This window comes from Syngnathoides biaculeatus, chromosome 10 (assembly GCF_019802595.1).
Source record: "Syngnathoides biaculeatus isolate LvHL_M chromosome 10, ASM1980259v1, whole genome shotgun sequence".
Lineage (NCBI taxonomy): Eukaryota > Metazoa > Chordata > Actinopteri > Syngnathiformes > Syngnathidae > Syngnathoides > Syngnathoides biaculeatus.
Genome location: NC_084649.1, coordinates 20,018,217 through 20,040,405, shown reverse-complemented (window position 1 = coordinate 20,040,405; position 22,189 = coordinate 20,018,217). Strand labels below are relative to the sequence as shown.

Genomic DNA, 22,189 nt, shown 5'->3' with positions numbered 1-22,189 from the left:
CCTTGTATACATAACCAGTGCTTTAAAAAATACTGCCCCCCACTGGATGCTGGAAAAATACATAAATGCCGTTCTCGAACGACATATCAAACGAAAACAATTCGTTTTCGTTCTTCGTTCTTCACGTTAAACCAATTATTTCCAAATTAATTTAAAAAAACGTGATTTGGTCAAGTTGATGTAAGATGAACTCATGTGGCAAAATGTATTACTTATACTCTACTTCAATTTCAAATAACTTTATTGTTAAATATGATCTGAATAATAGACGAAAGAGTTAAAATTGAGTAAATAAAATATTAATAAACTGGACTGTCTAAAATATGTCCATTGTGGCTCATACTGTAGAGCACTGGTGTCAAACTCAAGGCCCGGGGGCCAGATCCGGCCCGCCGCATGATTTCATGTGGCCCGCGTGGGCAAATCATGCGTATCAACTTCCGTGATTTCTTTTTGTTAAAATCTGGACAAAAATTTCCAATTGTCATATCATGAATGATGACCTGGAGATATCACGAGCATTTTTGTGATTCCAATAATCGACAACAGTTGAAAAAACCCATTACCCTTGATTTCTGATTCCAAAACTAGTTCATTAATATCATGTGTTAATATGATAAGCCAAATAAAGATTTTTACGGTTTCACTGTTTTAACGGCCCTCAGAGGAAAACTGTGAGTACAATGTGGCCCGCGACAAAAATGAGTTTGACACCCCCGATGTCGAAAATATAAACAATATGGTCAATCTGGCTAATAAAACAAAAGCTGCATCAGTAGCTAATGTAAGGGCGAGGCGAATACTGTGCTTAATGTCCTTCATTCCTGGTTTAGAGTCAATAGTGGTGGGTGCCAGTGAGGGATAATAATAAGGAGTGAAAGCCGAGAGGGACTTGAGCATCCTGACCGCCTGTGGTGGAAGAAACTGTCTCCGAGCCGGCTGGTTTTGACTCTGCAGTCTCCTCCCTGTTGGCAGCGATTTGCCTCTCAGCCGCTCTCACGGCGTGTTGCAGGGTCTCGGGGGAAGAGGTGGTGCAGGCGCCGGACCACACGGTTGATGCTCTCCATCGTCCCTGTGGAAAAGAAGATCGTGATAGGGTGATCTCACTCATTTCAGTGTCCACAGGAAGTGCAGCTGCTGATGAAACTTTCATTTTCCATTTACTTTATTAGTCCACTGCGATTGGCTGGCGACCAGTTCAGGGTGTACCCCGCCTCCTGCCCGTTGACAGCTGGGACAGGCTCCAGCATCCCCCGTAACCCTTGTGAGGATAAACAGCAAAGAAAATGGACGGATGGATTATTCGTCTATTTTCAAAGGGAGAGTAGTTGACTTTATTTTTAGTTTCAGAGTTTGAGTGGTCAGCGTTCCTTTTACACCATTTCAGGACAAAGTCACTCAATATGTGGAACAATTTTTTTTCCAGTTGCCATTTTCAAGAACTTTTTTTAGAATGACATTTTAAAAAGTTCAAATGTTAACATTTGTTCGAGAAAAAGTTAAATTGAAAAAAATGGTCGGATAGTCTGCAATATATTCTATTGTAAACGTTAAAATTTATAATAGTTTTAAAACAATTTTTCAAAACGGTCAAAATATTCTGGAATAAAGTTGTATTTTTTCACAATTTTCATAATTTTTAAGGAAGAAATGTTCAATTTTAAAAAATAAAAGTTTCAGTGCATTTTTCAAGAAAACTCCCATAAAAGAAAAAAGGCAAAGAAAATCCTTTCTGCAATAAATGCTGTCATTTAAAATTAATTATCTTTCATTTAAAAGTTAATATTAATATTCTGAAATAATAGTAATTATTAAAAATATTTTTTAATAAAAGAGAAAGCCTTTATCTAGAAAACACTCTTTAACCCTAATCAGGTTCAAGTTCACTAATTCTGCCCCAAAAAAAATGCCGAAATATTCTTCAATAAAAGTTGTAATTTGACCAAGTTGTAATTTCTCAAGAAAAAAATGTTTTTTTAAAATAATTGTTGTAATTTTTTGCATAAAAAATATTTTTCAACAAAAAAAAAAATACATTTTCTAGAAAAGAGAAAACATTGCCTTGACCTAGCTAAAAACGGTTTTATGAGAAAAAAAATGGTGTCACCTCAATATAGGTACAAATATTTTTTATTGTATTTCTTAGAAAAGCAAATCCACCGATTGCTATTCCGGCAAAACCTCCAGGAAAGTCCGGATCCTGCTTAGGGAAGATCCTTCTCGGCTGCGTTTTCGGCACAGCAGCGTTCCAGCTGTTCCGGGCTCGGTAGGAAGTCGCCGCGGGCTTTGCGCTCGCCGTCGTCCTCCATGCGGTTGAGGTGGACCAGCAGGTGCAGCGCGTAGGCCAGAACCAGCAGCAGGATCAGCGACGTCACCAGACCCATCAGGACCGCCGGCGTCAGGAAGGTGGCGCAGTCGCTCACGGGCGAAAACCTGCCCGACGTCACGTTGAAGGCCTGGATCTGAGGAAGGGAGGGTGCGGGGGAGCAAGTACAGTCAGTCAGAGTGAGCCCGGTGGAATATATGTGCCGAGGAAGTGAATTTTACCGGTATGTTTCTTTTTCTAACCGGCCCTGTTAGCGCTGTGCTAGTATGTTGCTAATGTGTTACTGCCCTGTCTCAGTGATTTTTACGAGTATGTTTTTTTGTTTAACAGGCCCTGTTAGCGCTGCGCTGGCGTTAGCGCTGTGGTAGCATGTTGCTGCTGTGTTACTGCTGCGTCTCAGTGATTTAGGTTTATTTTTTCTAACCGGCCCTGTTGGCACTGCACTAGCGATAGCCCTGTGGTAGCGTGTTGTAACTGTGTTACTGCCGCGTCTCAGTGATTTAGGTTTTTGTTGTTTTTTTTTAAACTGGCCCTGTTAGCGCTGTGCTAGTATGTTGCTAATGTGTTACTGCCGTGTCTCAGTGATTTTTACGAGTATGTTTTTTTGTTTAACAGGCCCTGTTAGCGCTGCGCTGGCGTTAGCGCTGTGGTAGCATGTTGCTGCTGTGTTACTGCTGCGTCTCAGTGATTTAGGTTTATTTTTTCTAACCGGCCCTGTTGGCACTGCACTAGCGATAGCCCTGTGGTAGCGTGTTGTAACTGTGTTACTGCCGCGTCTCAGTGATTTAGGTTTTTGTTGTTGTTTTTTTTTAAACTGGCCCTGTTAGCGCTGTGCTAGTATGTTGCTAATGTGTTACTGCCGTGTCTCAGTGATTTTTACGAGTATGTTTTTTTGTTTAACAGGCCCTGTTAGCGCTGCGCTGGCGTTAGCGCTGTGGTAGCATGTTGCTGCTGTGTTACTGCTGCGTCTCAGTGATTTAGGTTTATTTTTTCTAACCGGCCCTGTTGGCACTGCACTAGCGATAGCCCTGTGGTAGCGTGTTGTGACTGTGTTACTGCCGCGTCTCAGCGATTTAGGTTTTTGTTGTTGTTTTTTTTTAAACTGGCTCTGTTAGTGCTATGCTACCGTACTTATACTGTGTAGCTGCTGGGGCTTTTTTTTTTTTTTTTTTACCGGTATGTTTTTTCATTTTATTTTGTTTTACTAGCCCTGTTCGTGCTACCGTGTTGTTGCTATGTTAGGCTAAGCTAAGGTATTAAGACTTTGAAAACTCTTTCTGTGTACTGTCTTTTCTTTGTAAATATCTCATGTTTACTGCCCTGTGTCAGTGATTTTCGTCAGTATGTTTTTTTTTTAAACCGGCCCTGTTAGCGCACAGCGCTAGCGTTAGCACGCGTGGTGCTAGCGTTAACCTCTCTGTGTATTGTCTTTCTTTGTAAATATATTGTGTTTCAAAGTAGGTTTCGATGTTGGCACTTGCGGCTTTTACACAGGTGCGGCTTATATACAGTATGTACCAAATGGTATTTCCTTTACAAATGTACTGGGTGAGGCTTATAATCAGGTGCACTCTGTAGACCGGAAATTACGGTACTTGCTAATCGCATATACAATGAGTGGTTTTTATTGTGAAATGCCACATCATGTTTGGATTCATCCCAGCGTAGTCTAACACCTGACCGAAGAGTACATTTGCACAAAGGAGGTCGAAGACGGGTCAGGATGTCACCTGGAAGTCGACGAAGGTGAGAGTCCAGCGGCGGGCGTTGTCGCTGCCGGGCCTCAGGAGGGCGCTGTGGCGATCCAGGCTGCTGACGTGGGCGCAGTGATACGAGGACGAGGACGGCGCGTATACGTCGCTGGCGTTGAACACGGCTTCCTGCGAGGCGTTGTAGACCACCGAGACGCTGTCCACGGAAAACCACCACTGGCCCGACGCCTCGTAGAAGGTGTTGGACAGCTGCAGCCTGGGGAGAACATTTTTGCTGGGTTCCGTGTAAAAGACAACGGTGAAGACAAGTTGGACATGAAAATCATGCAAATCTCTGTATGAAAGCTTTAAAGTTAAATATAAATGTACCAGTTTGACATTAGGGGCAATATACCACAAAGCCAAAAAAATTAATAATTGCTGCAAAGACTGAAAACTGTGTAGTACGCAATTGTGGAGACATACAGCGGCGTAAAAGACTTTTTCAGCGTTTTGGGGGCGTGGCTACAGCAGTCCCATGTGATGCACTTGCACAAGTCGCCACTTAAGAACTTCCATCATCAGCGGTTATGTGGCGCAACTGTGACGTGCACTTGTGAAGACATGTTCAAAAACAGCTTTCCGTCGAATAATTCGCTGGCGTGGCCGCTTCAGAGCGCCTCGTCGCCCACAAGTTTGCGCACGTCATGTGGAGAACGACGGATAATCAAAGTATGTAATTTAATTTTAAAATCTGACTCGACAACCGTGGTGTGAATCGGGCCGTGCGCTGACGGGGCCGCTTTAGAGTGCCTCGTTGTCTTTGGTGCGGGCAGCGTGGGATCGAGTCCCGCTGAGTGACGGTGTCGGTATCGGCCCTGCAACTGACTGACGCCTAGTTCAGGGTGTTGTCGGCCTTTCGCCCGAAGCTAGCTGGGATAGGCTCCGGCTTTCCTGCGACCCTTGTGAGCATAAGCGGCTTGGATGATGGATGGATGCATGGAATATTAATGTGACGTGTGCCACGTCGTTGAGGTATGAGTGGATGATTGACAGGCAACATATCACCTGATGGCGAGGCCTCTTAAATCATCTACATCGCCGAATCTCATCACCAGCCTGCAGAGGACACACAACACATGAACATTTGTTATGAATTTTAATCAATAGTTGGGAATTTATTTACTGTGATTAAAATTTTAAAAAATGTAAAATAAATTATTTGACATACGCATTTGAAATTTTTTGGTCATCTTGTGTAATTTGTTAATTAATTTACTGCAAATAATAAAAAATAAAATAAATATTCTAGATTTATATTCAAATAAACGTCAAATTAATTCATTTATTGTAAAGAATTTTTAAAAATTGTAAAATCATTTTACACATACATTTGAATGACTTGGTATTGCTTTATCATATAATTGGCTCGTTAATTATATTTTCTTCATATTATTCAAAAACTTGAGAACGCGATCCTTGATGATTCAACCATTTTAGCATCATTTCCATAAAGATTAATATCATCCACAGTTTGACTTTTGTATCTGATTTTAAAACTCAAACGTAGATTTTGAGCGCAAAAGCTTTCCCAGTCCCGTTTTGTAAATACGAGCTAAAGAAAGTTTGGGATACTCGGCTTTGGCGGCAAAATTTCCAGGGGAACCTAAAATGCCCTTTGACCTGTAACAGGTGAACTTCGTTTGACCTTGCGTAAACTTTGCGATGCACACGGCCAGCTATCCGAGGCTTTTTTTGCACGAATTGAGCTCCAATGGCGACAATTTTTCTCGTGACATCCAACTCAATCCCTTTCTGTGACTCTTCCAATCTCTGCTCCAGTCGTTAGCCAGTTGGTACCAATCCTGAAAACTTTGCGTGCGAGCGGCGCAAGCCGAGGCGTCGCCCTGCGCAAGGCGGTACGTACGTGGCTCTGTCGCGGCGGCACGCCGACTGGCTGGTGTCCACGGACTTTTGAGGGGAGAAGGCTCGCTCGGTCAGGTCCACTTGCTTCTGCCCCTGGTAACGCAGGGACAGTCTCCTGGCCTGGAACATCACGCACGGCCTCCCGTTGGACAACACCTGGGGCAGGTAAGGAACGGTACATGAGGAGTTCTGGACCTTAAGGATCTCTGCAACAATACAAATTGTGACAACAACGGCTCCAAAATTAAATATTATTGCCTAGCTATGTTTAAAACAGTGGCAAAGGTATAACACAACTACCTGATGTAATAAATCTGTTTACACGTTAATGCTAAGCTACATTACATGACTTACGGGGTGTGTATATGTTATGCTAAGCTACGCAGCCAATGTTATATTTACATGTGATCCGTTTACATCACAGGTGTCAAACTCAAGGCCCGGGGCCGAGACGCGGTCCGCCACATGATTTTGTGTGGCCCGGGGAGGCAAATCTCGTGAGTCAACTTCCATGATTCTTGTGAGAATCTATCAAAATTTCAAATCGTCACATGTCACGAATAACAAGACAGTCACTGTGATTTGACGAGTGCATACGCGTCCGCCCGCCATCGCACTCTCAAATCTGCACAGTCGAGCACGAAAAACACGCCCGTAAAATTTGTTACGAGTAGAAATACATAGATATTGAAAGACGTCGCATATTTTGTGTAGTCTTGACCAATGTTCCCTCTATGCTGCGCCACTGCGCAAATGCGCACACTCAGCGCATGTGAAAAACGATCCAAAGCAGTGAACCACAGCCTGACATCTTTTTTTTTTTTTTTTTATGAACACGGAAGCACACGGTATTTAAAAATGAGCTGCTGCTCAGCCTACTTCTACTTCCTAGTTTACCTGACACCGCCCCCCTCCGCTCTTAAAGGGGTACACTCATAATTACAAACAGATCACACACCCGTAACTTTATATCTGCGGGCATGACTGACCACACCCGTACATTTTTCCAATGTGAGTGACTGATAAGATATTACAAGCATTTTTGTGCTCCCAAGCATGAATAATTGAAAACACATTACCGTCAATTTGTGATTGCATAACAAGCTCATAGATTTGCCCATTGTGTGGAGTATGAAAAGCAGATTACATGTTTTTAAGGTTTCATACCTCTCTGAGGGAACCCGCAACTACAATTTGCTTGACCACTGATTTACATGCTCATTTGTGTCTACGCCACCTTGAGGGGCGGGAAAGGAAGTGCAGCTCCTGGCATCTGCAGTAACTTCCTTCCTTTTGTGATATCATCTGGTGTCGAACTCTCTTCTGTCCTCAATTGTCCGTCCACTTGCGCTCTCAGCACTTCATCTGCATGAATATTAAACACATTTTAGAATTTTTTTTTTCAAAAATATTGAAAAAGTCCATGGAAACTTCCTTAAGTGCACTTGAACTGTATTTTTTTTTTAAAGAACGTGGTTAAATGCAGGAAAACATAAAATTTTAATGTACTGTATTGTTCACAAGTTAAATAAAAATTGTACCTCAATAAAAGTTTAGGAATGCAAGTTATTGCATTTAAACATTATCTACTACTGAACTGTACTTAGCAAAAGTGATTTATTAAAAACAGGTTTACTTTCAGTTTGAGCAGCGCTTCTTTCATGTACCACTAGAGGGTGATCTTCCACCACTTGTGGTACTCGTACAGACAGAACCGCGGACGTGGGGTCATCTTCTCTGATGTCTTTTCTGACTATCCTAACTTCCATCCATCCATTTTCTTTGCCCTTATGCTCACGAGGGTCGCGGGGAATGCTGGAGCCCATCCTAGCTGTCAACGTGCGCACCGGGCGGGGTACACCCTCAACTGGTTGCCAGCCAATCGCAGGGCACATTGAGACAGACAACAGCCGCACTCAAAATCACACCTATGAGCAATTTCGAGTGTCCAATTATTATTGCATGTTTTTGGGATGTGGTAGGAAACCGGAGTGCCCGTAGAAAACCCACGCAGGCACGGGGAGACCATGCAAACTCCACACAGGTGGGTCCGGGATTGAACCCGAGACCTCAGAACTGTGAGGCCAATCCTTTACCACCTGCTCCACCGTGCCGCCTATCTCAACTTGTTGACGCCAAATCCGGTACATAAACTATCTTCATTTTTAAAGTGTGCTGTATGTTTCCGTCAGATTTCGAGGATACCCACAAATCTCTGGAAAACTCGACGCTGAAAAGTGCACCCGAAAAAAAAACCCAAAACAAACAAGAAGACTAGAACATGGCTGCCTGTTGTGATTTGACATTTATGATTTCACAAAGGACGTTGTGCAAATGCACGTACTCACCACGCACTGGAGACGTAGCAGCACTGTAAAAAGATGGAACAAAATTTGAAGACATTTTCAACACTGTTTGACCTTCATGTAGAAATATCCCACAGGACCAGTGGAATTCACAGCAGTTGTGTACCCACAATGCATCTGCGTACCGTATTAATCAATGTTTTTTTTTTTTTTGCCCACATTGATTACTTTGGTCAAATCCTCCTCAACCCAGCAACAAACAAAACTACTGGAACTACTGTGATTTAGTGGGTCAATCCAGTGCAGATTGAGGGTAGAGGGGGCTGGGGGGGGATTGCATGGATTATGTAATCCTCCAAACACACAGACAGGATGCTCGCAGCCAGCTGGAGATTTTGCATCTTCTTCCGCCGACAGCTGTATAAGGTGAACGCGAGGCGGCCCACAAACGTCAGCGTTCAATTGCCGTTAATACACACAAGTAAAATGCTTTTTTTTTCCCCCCCGATTTGTGGTTGAACCAATCATCATAATGCACAATATTCCACATTCAAACTCTCCTCGGGAAGCAAATCAGATTTATTACTACGACATACTCATTGCTACTGCACAACTTAACTGTGATTGATATAAATACTCGATTTACTCAAATGGTAGAGATCCGGTATATTTTTTGTTTCCAATATTTAATGATTTATTAGTCATTAGAGGATCAATTGGAAGTGCATTTAATTGTTTTGCCTGTCACAATACGTCGCTGGCATAGCAGGATTGAGACACACACACACACACCACACACACACACACACACACACACACACCACACACACACACCACACACACACACACCACACACACACACACACACAAAACGACCTTATATATAGCAAATATTGCCGGACGTCAGAAATTTCCATTTCTTACTGCTCGTTTTCTGACCAGCGACAGCATTTGAGTATGGAATATTTCAATTGTAAATATTTTGTTTCTTTTAGGCTTTATATATATATTTATAGTATTTATTTTTTCACTGTACCTTCAGTTTTTAAACAATTGAGTTTTACATGATTTCCAACACAGGTAAAATAGAAAAATATTTATCTAAAATCTATTATAAGATGTTAACCCTCTCTGGACCAAATAAAATTTTGCAGAGAGAAAAATCTGATACTTTCAGAAAATGACACTCTGGACTTAAAACTTTCGATTATATTACAACCCCTGCCTGGAAAGGGTTAAATACATTATTTGAGATGTACCATGTAGTGCGGGAATAAATTCATAAAAATCTGGACACAAATACAGCATCATGCTGTTGTCTTCTATTTTTATGAAAATTGTGTTGGGAATTTATTGTTAATTTTTTATACTATTCTAGTGTATTATGTTTTAATTTTTGTATTACTATACTGCATTTGTGCAACATAATTTACAACAAATAAATTACCCTATTCAAATGTTTACATTATTGAGTAAATATGAGGATGGAGGGGGGGGTCTCAAATCACAATTCTATTCCCCCTTTCCTACATTTTGGGGCGTTTTTGAATAGACTCGTGACTTTTGAGGAGGAATATGCAACAAAGCAAAGATGCAGAACGACGTGGCAAAGCAAAGAGGGGATGAGCGTCGGCGCAGGTGTTGCGTGTCGTCGCCTACCTGTCAGCTGGATGACGGCAAGACGCCGACGCCGGCTGGAAAAGGAGAATGGCAGCGACGGGCAGGAGGATGCTGCGCGAGGATTCTGGACGTTTGGGAGCCATCGCTGTGCTGGGCGCCGATGCCCGAGGATGCCAGCACACACACGCCCCCCTCCACTCTAATCTACTTTAATCAACACATTTCATGTTGACCCCCCCCCCGCCCCCCCCCATCCTCTACAGACTCAGGAAGGAACCAATCAGAAAACAGATGTCAAGACACCCGTGATATTACATTTTCCGCATTGATGACAAAAATCTGTACACTAGAATACAGTTGAATATTTTACAGGGAACTCTAGATGTCACGAATGCATTGTCAAATGGAGATTTTTGCATTTTATTTGCTTTGATCCCATGAGAATATTTTTTTTTGGGGGGGGGGGCGATGTAGACATGAATTTCAGAATTTTTTTTATTCTCGCTCAGTACACAACACTCAACGAGAACAATCAGCATTTCAATCAGGCGTTAAGCGCCAGCGCCTGTGCCGGGGTCCTGCGAGCGGGCAGTTTGCCGCGGTGCATCTTGGGTCTTTCCTTTCCATCCCAGACTCGCTCCCGCAATCATGGGTACGTTGACAACTTTCGCCTTTTTCACACACCAATTCTCACCACTTTGTCCATTTGTCGTAACGACGCGCTCCATGAACACTTTATGTGCCGTTTTGATGTATTTTGCGAGCGGAAAAAACCTGCTAACGTGGCGTGGAAACGGAGAAATTTCCTTGTCTCGCGTCGGCAACGTGCGACGGCCATAACGCGTCCGCTCAGCTAGTTAGCATCTTAGCTTGGTGCGGCTAGCTCAAATATGCACTTAAAATGTGACAAACGGAACGTATCGTCATATTTAAACCAACTTAAACTATTTTTGTAACTTAAGTATTATTGTTGATGTCCAAGATTAACGGTGACGTGGTGTTAGTCACCAGAGATTCAACTTGACAGTCGGTTAGCTAAGGTTTAGACCTTTCTGTATCTTAATTATTGTTGTTGTAATATATTTAATGGTTCATACTGATGGAAAATGAGAAGCAATGCAAGTTACTCCTTAAATAGTAGTCTGTTGTGGAGTCAAAAGTACATAAATGTACATAGGCAATAAAAAACAATGGAACCTAGTTTCTGCATTAAAAATCATTTTTAATTAACAATTCCGTTTTAAAATTTGAATTGTGCTTTTTATTCGGAACTTAATTGTTTGTAGAGAATGGGGAAAAAATTCTGAAAAGTTGGAATGTAAAACCATGAAATGTCAAATGTATCCATATTTTTAATATTTTCTTTTGGAGGAAGATGTATTTTATGCACTTTTTGTGACTTTTTCAGGCCCCGAAACTCGAAATTTTTTTAGACGGTTGTTAATTAGTTTTGTTTCCCAATTTAAAGATTTAGTGTAGTTATTTAAGTTATGCCTTTAAAAAGGTTAAATTTATAAAAGGGATCTGAATTTTTGGGGGGAAAAATTAGCTTTGGTAACTTTTTTTTTTTTTTTTAATTTGAATTTGTTCAGTGGTTTTCAAACAACTCTAAAATGAATTTTGGAGTTGCGCACGTGAATTGAAAATAACGCTTACCCCATTGTAGAGTCACAAGTCGTCCCGCGTTGTCACGACCTCCTCGAGATTTCTTCGATTCGGTCTTGTGTATCTTGAACGGCGTGTAAACTCCTCCCCGCAGGAAAGTGTCGTGGTCTGCGCACAGCCAGGAAGCTCCGCAATCACCGCCGTGAGCAGAAATGGCACGACAAGCAGTACAAGAAGGCCCACCTGGGCACCGCCCTCAAAGCCAACCCTTTCGGGGGGGCTTCTCACGCCAAAGGGATCGTGCTTGAGAAAGTGTACGTACACGCACACACACAAAAACAGATCCACCCGAAATAGAGTTCTGTGAATAACTGAATTGGGTCTCTAAAAATCCCCAACTACGGGAATCCGCCATCGCTGGTGTATAAGACTGATGTAGTTCTCAAGCGTGTACTTAACCAACTGTTCGCGCGCGCAGCGGCGTGGAGGCTAAGCAGCCCAACTCGGCCATCAGGAAGTGCGTGAGGGTCCAGCTCATCAAGAACGGCAAGAAGATCACCGCCTTCGTCCCCAACGACGGTTGCCTCAACTTCATCGAGGTGATTGGTCGGCAGTCCAAATTCGGCGCAGTCTCTCTCGTTTTTTTAACGTCTCCTAATTTCTCCGGCTTGCGCCGTTTCCGTCCGCAGGAGAACGACGAGGTCCTGGTGGCGGGTTTCGGTCGTAAGGGGCACGCCGTGGGAGACATCCCCGGAGTTCGCTTCAAGGTGGTCAAGGTGGCCAACGTGTCTCTGCTGGCGCTCTACAAAGGCAAGAAGGAGAGACCCAGGTCATAAAAAGAGGCCGCCGGCAAAGGAAATAAATGCCTTCACTTCACATTTTCACGTCTGCTGGGTTTTCGTCTCTTTTTGAGGACTGCTCATTTATCCACGCGGAAAAAATGTGTCGTTACATGCATTTGACAAAAAAAAATAAATACAGTTCTGAAGTTGCACGTGACAACTATTCAGTTTACTGCACAAAATGTTCAACAGGGAAAAAGCAATTTTAGCTTTTTCAGATGTTTAAAAAAAAATGGAGGCATTTTTCTGAAGCAGTTTTACTATTAAAACAAACTAAAGTTCATGATTGGAGATTAATAGTGTTATTTAATACTAGTATTTTGGGATATATATATATTATGTGTATACACGTGTATATATACATTTAGATGGAAAAAGATGACACACTGTGGCAACCCCTAATGGGACAAGCTGAAAGGAAAAGTATATATATATATATATGCTTTCTATGCATACCTTGGGTGGTTAAAAAAAAACTTTTTTTAAATTGGATACAATTTTCAAAAACTCAATTTTGATTTTTTTTTAAACATTTCCATTTTTTTATTATTCTGAATTAACTAGGTTTTCCTGTTAAAAAAAAAAATATGAAATAAATTTTGCCAGTGTAGGACAGTCAGTGTCGCAATAGACTGACTACTGATCTAATCCAAATTTTATTTATAAAGCACTTTCATTACACAATTGACCAAAGTGCTGTACACAACAGTGAAGTTTAAGAATAAATATTTAAAAAAATGTGGAACAGAGACCTTTTGGAATCAGCATGTTTCACGCAATATTGTCAAAATATTGGCTTACTGGCTGCAGCAATTTTAGGACATTGTGCCAAGATGAATATAGGTAGTACTCGACTACATGCTTGGTTGCAAAAGAAAAAGCTACTTCAAAAAAAAGTTAAATGGTGCAATTTTTGGTGAGCTCCAAGGCTCACATGCATAACTTGAATACTGAAAGTAAATTTGAAAAAAAAAAAAAAATACAAATCAAGAATTGTCAAATCCGGAGTTGACCTTTTTGCACTTGGAGAAATGTGACCAGCGGCTCGCTCGCTTAAATATAGCAACAGATGGCACGCGCCCTCATCACAACACAGCAACGCCGCCACGTCGAAGCTTTTATTTCATTTTGTCGAGATATGTTTTCTCCGAATAAAAGTATGACATGAGATTTGAAAGAGCCAAGCTGCCGTAAAGAAACCTCTTGGATATTTTCCATCTGGAAAAAGAAAAAGACGGCCAGAGACGATCTAAAGGTAACTACTGTGTAATAATAATTTGATTAAAAAAAAAAAAATGAGTTTACTAAACCAGCTGCAAAAGGGATTTTCAAAATGTTTGATGGAAAAAAATGTATTACTTTGGTCTGAGTTTTTTCAGATACTGTAAGTTCACATGTAAATCATAGTTTGTTGTTTGTATTTTAGATAAAATAAAACATTTCTATAGCTTCAAAAGATTGCCATTTTTTTTAGATTAAAAACAATGAGAATATTTTAGCTGAAGCACATTTTTTTCCATAAAATTTATATACCTGCTTTTTTCCCTCCAAATTAAAACATTTTTTGTTCAGTAAAATGTGAAGGAATTTACGAAATTTGTACTTTGTGCTTTTTGTCCTGAAAAAAAAAACTTGTTTGCAAAGAATAAAAGTAAAAATAATAATTTTGTCCAGTTTCTGCAAATGTACATTTTCCAAAATTATGACTCTTAAGCATGGAATTCAAAGCATTAGTGATGAGGGGTGAGGAGGAAGAGGAGGAGGATGAAGACGACGCAGCCGTGCAGTATACGATCCAACAAAGCCTGATGGACGCCAACAAACACAAGCGAGTCCTCACAAGTTCCACAACAACACACAGGTTGATTTTAACGACCGTACAGCCTTGGTTCTCGACTACAATCCATTCCAGAAGTGATTTGTTCGAAAACCGAATCAATATTTCTCATTACAACGAATGGAAAAAGAAATAATGCGTTCCAAGCCTAAAAAGTTTGGCTTTTTAAAGCATTTTTTTTTCGCTTTTTTTGATAATAAACTGCACAGTGGGAATACATGTGTAGTTTAAATACTTTATATAATAAAATATTTTAAGAAATATATTTATTTTTTATGTTTTGTCAGAGAGGGGCGTTCAAATTCACAATAACAAAGCGCGTCGTGGGCGGGTCAGCTGGTCTGGCCCTACGTGTTATGTTATTTTCGGGTTTTGTCTTGGGGCGTTCGAGTACCAATTTTCATTCGAAAACCGAAAAAAAAAAAAAGTCAAAATTTTTGTTTGAAAACCAATTTGTTCGAGAACCGAGTATTCTCTGTATTTTTATTTGGAATAAACAACTTTCAAGATTACGCCAATTTGAATTAAATCTGATTATTTTTTTTCAGCTCTAACGATGCAGACAGCGTCTCCATATTCACCGCAATAAGGCAAGGTAAGGCGATATCAAATACTTGGCACTGTATCGCGATACGCCTTGACACTCTGACCGATATACAGTGTTGGCCAAAAGATAAGTTAGAAAGAAGTAAAAAAAAAAAAAAAACATGTGAGGATAAGCGGTGAAGAAAACGGATGCAGTGATGATCGCATTATTTTTCCGGCCACGAAGCAGTTGTATTAATACCTGAAGTACTGTAATCCGGTCCGGATGCCACTCAGGCCAGGAGAAGCTGGTGGAGGAGCTGAGCGTCAACCACAAAGACGTTTTCTTCCAAACCGACAGCCGAGGATGGACGGCCCTCCACGAGGCTTCGGTCCAGAGCAACCAAACCGTCCTGGAGCTCACATACGCAGGTCTGTATCAGACCGGCACGGGAACCGGTCCCGTTTTTTTTTTTTTTTTTTTTCGCCCCGCTCGCCTCAGATGAAACTACCTTCAGCTTCGGGCGAGAACGCCGTGGAGCATCGGACGGCGCGTGGCGAGACGCCGCTCTTCCTTGCCGTGGCGCGAGGCCTCCTGGACAACGCAGACTTCCTGCTTAGATGCGGAGCCCCGCCCGATACGCAGAACCGGGACCAGGATTCGCCGCTGCTCGTAGGTAGGCTGGACCCGAGCACCTTTTGCCTTACGCACAGACAGAAAAGTGGAAAATGCGATTTCCGCAGCGGTGCGTGACGGCTGCCCGACCCTGGCCGGGCTGCTGCTCCGGAGGGGCGCGGCCGTCGACCTGGCGGGCCCCCACGACCGGCGGCCGCTCCACGAGGCCTCGCGGCTGGGCTCCGTCGAGATGGCGCGCCTGCTGCTGAAGGCCGGGGCGGCGCCCGACGCCCGCAGTCGCTTCGGGCTGACGCCGCTGGCTCTGGCCGCGCAGGCGGGACACCTGGAGGTGGTCGAGGTCCTCCTCAGGGAAGGTGACCGCAAACACATCCGGGACATGCAAACAAAAATCCAAAGGAACGACTAATGCAGTACTGCATTACACTGCTATTATTACTACTGACAACTTACACTTCTAACAACAACTACCAACGCTACTACATAGCCGACATAGCAGTAACACGATGGTGCCGCGAGCTAACGCTAGCACCCCATGCTAACGCTAGCGCCGCGCGCCAACAGGGCGGGTTAAGAAAATAAAACATACTGGTAAAAAAAAAAAAAAAATCACTGAGACACAGCAGTAACACGCTAGCACCACGCGCGCTAACACTAGCGCCGCGCGCTAACAGGCCGGGTTAAAAAAATAAAACATACTGGTAAAAAAAAAAAAAATCACTGAGACATAGCAGTAACATGCTGGTGCCGCGAGCTAACGCTAGCACCCCATGCTAACGCTAGCGCTGCGCGCTAACAGGGCGGGTTAAGAAAATAAAACATACTGGTAAAAAAAAAAAAAAAAATCACTGAGACACAGCAGTAACACGCTAGCACCGCGCGCTAATGCTAGCACCACGCGCGCTAACACTAGCGCTGCGCGCTAATAGGCCGGTTAAAAAAATAAAACATACTGGTAAAAAAAAAAAAAAAAAATCACTGAGACATAGCAGTAACATGCTGGTGCCGCGAGCTAACGCTAGCACCCCATTCTAACGCTAGCGCCGTGAGCTAACGCTAGCACCCCATGCTAACGCTAGCGCTGTGCGCTAACCGCGGCGGGTTAAGAAAATAAAACATACTGGTTAAAAAAAAAAAAAAAAAAAAATCACTGAGACACAGCAGTAACACGCTAGCACCGCGCGCTAATGCTAGCACCACGCGCGCTAACACTAGCGCCGCGCGCTAATAGGCCGGGTTAAAAAAAAAATAAAACATACTGGTAAAAAAAAAAAAAAAAAAAAAAAAAAAAATCACTGAGACATAGCAGTAACATGGTGGTGCCGCGAGCTAACGCTAGCACCCCATGCTAACGCTAGCGCCGCGCGCTAACAGGGCGGGTTAAAAAAATAAAACATACTGGTAAAAAAAAAAAAAAAAAAATCACTGAGACATAGCAGTAACACGTTGGTGCCCCGAGCTAACGCTAGCACCCCATGCTAACGCTAGCGCCGCGCGCTAATAGCGCCGGTTAAAAAAATAAAACAACATGCTAGTGCAGCGCTAACAGGGTTGCACTGGTAAAAGTGACTTCCTCGCCACATATATTCCACAGGTCTCACTCTTACCTTTTCCACTCCCGGCCGTTAGAAAAAAATGCACAAATTAGATTATTAATTAGATAAAATAAACTGATGGGTTGAAAACATGTGAAAAATGTAGCGGCTTATAGACCGGAAATTACGGTACTTACTACTTGTGCTACCACCACCACTACACGATCAGTTTTTTTGTAACTAATACTAATACCCCTACTAAGAAACATGCTAAAACCTGTTAAGAGTAATACGACCGAGCAGAACCACAACCAATAATAACCAGTAGTACAACTACTAACAACAAAAACTACTGCTACCACTCAACGAATATTATTACTACTACAGTTCTACTATCAACTCCTACAAATATGTATAACTATCACAACCACTGTGATCAACAATAACTACAACTACCGTACCACAACTAATATTACTAATAATGACTCTGTTTTTGTACTACTGCCATTATTACACATACCTACTAAGTATTCTAGAACCTACCGTGGCTACTATAATATTATTTTCTTGCCGTTGCGGCAGGAGCGGACGTCCTGTCGCAGGCTCAGGACGACGCGTCCGTGCTGTACGAGTCGTGCGCCAGCGGCGACGCGGCGCTGGTGGCGCTGCTGCTGGAGTACGGCGCCGACGCCAACGTGGCCAAGCAGAGCGGCCACTTGCCCGTGCACCGCGCCGCGCACAGGGGGCACCTGCGGTCAGTCTGCGCACACCGCGGATAACAGATTACTTCGGATTTACTGTAGTATCGCGACCACTGCAAAGATACTAGATCAGGGGTGTCAAACTCATTTTTTCATGTTTGTTTACGGCGGCACGGTGGGCTCAGCTGACAGAGCCTTGGCCTCACAGTTCGGAGGTCCCAGGTTCGATCCCAGGCCCCACCTGTGTGGAGTTTTCATGTTCTCCCCGTGCCTGCGTGGGTTTTCTCCGGGCACTCTGGTTTCCTCCCACATCCCAAAAATATGTAACATTAATTGGACACTCGAAATTGCCCATTGGTGTGATTTTGAGTGCGGCTGTTGTCTGTCTCAATGTGCCCTGCGATTGGCTGGCAACCAGTTCAGGGTGTACCCCGCCTCCTGCCCAATGACAGCTGGGATTTGCTCCGGCATTCCCCGCAACCCTTGTGAGGATAAGCGGCAAAGAAAATGGATGGATGGATGTTTGTTACCACAAAAAAAAAAAAAAAAAAGCTTGATCGTTTGTATGACAATTTTGGAATCACGGAAATGGAAACTTTAGATTTGGCTTCGCGGGCCACCTAAAATCATGTGGCGGGCCGGATCTGGCCCCCGGGCCTTGAGTTTCACACCCGTGTACTAGATGATATCCCGGGTTGCACGTTGTACGGTGCCCCCCCGCCCCCTCCCATTTCATTTTCATCTTGATCCCACCGTACTTGATTCCACTCGCTAGTGCATATCAGTTACCGCTGTGCCGCGATACTGTGCGACCCAGAGCCCTGCAGCTGCTGATTCCGGCAACTTCCACGGAAGACGTTTACAACAGCGGAATGAGTCCGCTGCACTGCGCGGCCGCCGGGGGCCACGCTCACTGCATCAAGGTCTGTACGCCCGGGCGCGCACGCCGTCGTACGTGAACCGCCCGCTGACGGCGTTTCCCGCCAGGCGCTGCTGGACGCGGGCTTCGACCCCAACTTCATGCTGCACCCGTGCGTGCGGCGCGGCTACGACGACGAAAGGAAGTCGGCGCTCTTCTTCGCCGTGTCCAACAACGACCTGCCGTCGGCGGGCCTCCTGCTGGAGGCCGGCGCCATGACCAACCAGGACCCCGTCAAGTGTCTGCAGGTATCTCGGAGGCCAGGGCGGAACCGTCAATGTGCAACAGAGTACGACACAGCTTTCAAGATCTAAAATTATTTTGCTGGCGTAAGGACCCCAAAATGTTACTAAAAAAAAAAAAAAAAAGTATAATAATGTAAACTGTGTACCTTAAATTGTCGCATGTCATTTTTTGGGACGGACAAATTCTACCTGTGACAGGAATAAAAACAATGATTCCACAAATGTTAAACAAGGTAATAAGAGTGATACCATCCATCCATTTTCTTAGCTGCTTATCCTCACAAGGAGTGCTGGAGCCTATCCCAGCTGTCAACAGGCAGGAGGCGGTGTAGACCCTCAACTGTTGCCAGCCAATCGTAGGGCACATAAAGACAAACACCCGCACTAGCAATCACACCTCGGGGCAATTTAGGGTGTCCAATTAATGTTACATGTTTTTGGGGTGTGGGAGGAAACCGGAGAGCCCGGAAAAAAAAACACCCAAGTACAGGGAGAACATGTAAACTCCACACAGGTGGGGCTGGGACCGAACCGGGGCCCTCAGAACTGCGAGGCCACCGTGCTGCCTGGTTGTGAAAGTCTACTAGCAAAATGCTTACATATAACGCAAAATGCCATAGACTGGCGAACAAGAGTAGTATAATTGTTATGGTAATAAATAATGAATTCCATTTTTTGGGGGGAGGGGGGGGGGCAAATTCGACCTGTGACAGGGATAAAAACAATGATTCCACATGGTTTGGCCATAAAGAAAAAAATACGTTAAACAAGGTAGTAAGAGTGATACCAAATATTAAAAATGAAAAATTAAATATTAAAAATGAATCACGGTTGGCTACTATTGCTGTCACAAATCAGAGGAGCGCAAAGTACATGCAGCGACAACTCAAATTAAAGTTTTTTTTTTTTTTTTAAACTATCTATTGTTAAGGCAGCTGGAACGGGTTCGCCTCACAGTTCTGACGGCCCGGGTTCGATCCCGGAGTGGATGTGGACGTGTGCGGAGTTTGCATATTCTTCCCGTGCCTACGTGGGTTTCCTCCCACACCCCAAAAACATGCAACGTGCATTGGTCACTCTAAATGGCCCCTTGTGAGGATGAGCATCAAAGAAAATGGACGGATGGCTCTTTTGTTAATGCGCGTCTGGTCTTGTCAGGTGGCCCTGCGCCTCGGCAACTACGACCTGATCCGCGCGCTGCTGCGATACGGCGCCAACGTCAACTTTTACTCCCGGATCAACACCACGCACTTCCCGTCGGCCCTGCAGTACGCGCTCAACGACGAGGTGCGACCCGACCCGACCTTCCCCTCGCCGTCTTCGCTTCGGTGGGACGGGACCGTGACGTGCGTGAACGTGCCAGGTGGTCGTGAGGATGCTGTGCAACTACGGTTACGACGTGGAGCGATGCTTCGACTGTCCCTACGGCAACGGATCGCACGTTCCCGAGGACTACGAAGGCTGGACCAACACCGTCATCAAAGACACCATGGTAGGTCGCGGACACACACACACACACACAAATACACCCGCGCGTCGTCGCTAAAACGCCACGCGTGTGCATCAGTTCTGCGAGGTGATCACGGTGTCGTGGCTCAAGCACCTGTCGGGTCACGTGGTCCGGGTTCTGCTGGACTACGTGGATCACGTCACCCTGTGCGGCAAACTCAAGGCGGCGGTCATGGAGCAGCAGCAGTGGGGCGACATCTGCAGGCTGCAAGGTGAACTACAACACGAACGCACGGGCCACATCATTAGGCACGCCGGAGATCATAAATGAAACGCCATTAAAAGCGTTGTATATTAAACTGTAATCTAATAAATATGAATATTGGAAAATTTTAAATTTAATTAGAAAAAAAATTATTATAGTTTCAAATGGTTGTCTTTGAGTGCCCCTTAGCATAGTTTTCTAATTACTTTATCATTACCATTTTTTTTTTTTACATTATACTTATTCTGTATCACAAATGCCAAATATTTTAAATTCACGGAAAAAAGCGGGCCACATTATTAGGTACGCCTGAGCTCATAACTGAAACGTCGTTAAAATCATTTTGTATATTAAGCAGTAATAAATAGAACATTTTAAATGTCTTTCATTTGGGAAAAATTATAGTTTGAAATTGTTGTCTTTTCTAATTACTTTATCATTACCATTTTTACATTTTTTTTTACATTATACTTATTCTGTATCACAAATGCCAAATATTTTAAATTCACGGAAAAAAGCGGGCCACATTATTAGGTACGCCTGAGATCATAACTGAAATGTCGTTAAAATCATTTTGTATATTAAGAAGTAATAGATAGAACATTTTAAATGTCTTTCACTTGGAAAAAATAATTCTAGTTTGAAATTGTTGTCTTTGAGTGCCCCTTAGCATAGTTTTCTAATTAATTTATCATTACCATTTTTACATTTTTTTTTTTTTACATTATACTTATTCTGTATCACAAATATTTTAAATTCACGGAAAATAGAAATTTTTACAAGATTTGTACTCTGCTTCTAACCACTCTTTGGTGTTAAAATACATAAAATGAATTCCGATCCATTTCAGTGAGTGCCGAAGAATTTTAAGTCAAATTTTTAAAAGTACTGTTATTGCTTTTTATAATTATTAATTCACCTTACAATTCATACAGATCAATGTTGGACACAAAATGTCTTGTGTATTATACTTTAGTTTTGCGATGTTATTTATATCAAATGAATTGTATATCCATTATATTTCATTTACACAATCCAATGTTCTCAATTTGTAACAAAAACTCAGTAATTGCCCCATTTCTAGTTATTAACATTTGACTTGTAAAGCCGTCAATGGCAGCGAAGGCGTTTCCGAGCTCTTCCGCGCTACCCCGCGATTCGTGCGAGTGTGCAGGCGGGCGTACCTAACGCAGTGGCGAACCGTGTGCTCGGCCCGCAGAGAACGCCCGCAGCCTGCAGCACCTGTGCCGCCTGCGCATCCGCGGCTGCCTGGGCCGCCTGCGCCTGCGCTCGCCCGTCTTCATGAGCTTCCTGCCGCTGCCGCGCCCGCTCAAGGATTACGTCCTGTACCGCGAGTATGACCTGCACGGACAACTGGAGAATGCGCACACGTGATTCATCTTTTTTTTTTTTTTTTGCTACAAAACACATTGAGTCATGTGGCTAATTAAAACCCTTATATTAAGGCTTTCCAGATATGTAATTATATTAATAACCCCTCGTTTGATGATGACCAAAAACCTTTTTTTTGTCAAATTTGACTAGTAACCACTTAAAAAAAAAAAAAAACAATTACAAAAAAATTCGAGTAATATCTCAAAGTAGACAACATTGACATCTTTCCAAATTGGTCATTTTGTAAATATGAACTCCAAAAAACTCATATGATGAAGTCATGACCAAAAATATGTATTTTTAGTCAGGTCTTTTTTTTGTATCAAAGTACATTGTCATACTTCAAAGCTCATAAGAGCTTTTCAGAT

General features: G+C 43.1%; 3 protein-coding genes across 8 annotated transcripts; 2 read left to right on the top strand and 1 right to left on the bottom strand.

Moving 5' to 3' along the window:
* Nucleotides 1-1,244: 1,244 nt before the first annotated feature.
* On the bottom strand, nucleotides 1,245-11,666 carry atp6ap1la (ATPase H+ transporting accessory protein 1 like a). 6 transcript variants are annotated; one of them, XM_061832729.1, is made up of 7 exons: nucleotides 8,292-9,035; nucleotides 7,181-7,308; nucleotides 5,945-6,099; nucleotides 5,086-5,136; nucleotides 4,057-4,294; nucleotides 2,182-2,462; nucleotides 1,245-1,261 (listed from the first exon to the last, which is right to left on the bottom strand). In XM_061832729.1, exons 1-6 carry the CDS (start codon nucleotides 8,344-8,346, stop codon nucleotides 2,205-2,207), a joined length of 885 nt encoding a protein of 294 aa, XP_061688713.1. In that variant the 5' UTR covers nucleotides 8,347-9,035; the 3' UTR covers nucleotides 1,245-1,261; nucleotides 2,182-2,204. The 6 variants fall into 6 exon arrangements, with proteins under 6 accessions (XP_061688713.1, XP_061688714.1, XP_061688712.1 ...); XM_061832730.1 differs by lacking the exon at nucleotides 1,245-1,261 and adding an exon at nucleotides 11,526-11,666 and having other exon boundaries at nucleotides 2,113-2,462; nucleotides 8,292-8,314; XM_061832728.1 differs by lacking the exon at nucleotides 1,245-1,261 and having other exon boundaries at nucleotides 2,113-2,462.
* On the top strand, nucleotides 10,384-12,350 carry rps23 (ribosomal protein S23). Its single transcript, XM_061832734.1, has 4 exons — nucleotides 10,384-10,521; nucleotides 11,629-11,788; nucleotides 11,953-12,073; nucleotides 12,164-12,350. The coding sequence occupies exons 1-4, from the start codon at nucleotides 10,518-10,520 to the stop codon at nucleotides 12,308-12,310; spliced, it is 432 nt and encodes a 143-aa protein (XP_061688718.1). The 5' UTR covers nucleotides 10,384-10,517; the 3' UTR covers nucleotides 12,311-12,350.
* Nucleotides 12,351-13,944: 1,594 nt separating this feature from the next.
* Nucleotides 13,945-21,913, top strand: LOC133507556 (dynein axonemal heavy chain 12-like). Its single transcript, XM_061832727.1, has 12 exons — nucleotides 13,945-14,177; nucleotides 14,702-14,748; nucleotides 14,976-15,110; nucleotides 15,197-15,355; nucleotides 15,423-15,668; nucleotides 17,430-17,601; nucleotides 18,366-18,471; nucleotides 18,536-18,715; nucleotides 19,871-19,999; nucleotides 20,076-20,204; nucleotides 20,280-20,433; nucleotides 21,646-21,913. The coding sequence occupies exons 1-12, from the start codon at nucleotides 14,032-14,034 to the stop codon at nucleotides 21,819-21,821; spliced, it is 1,779 nt and encodes a 592-aa protein (XP_061688711.1). The 5' UTR covers nucleotides 13,945-14,031; the 3' UTR covers nucleotides 21,822-21,913.
* Nucleotides 21,914-22,189: the final 276 nt, after the last annotated feature.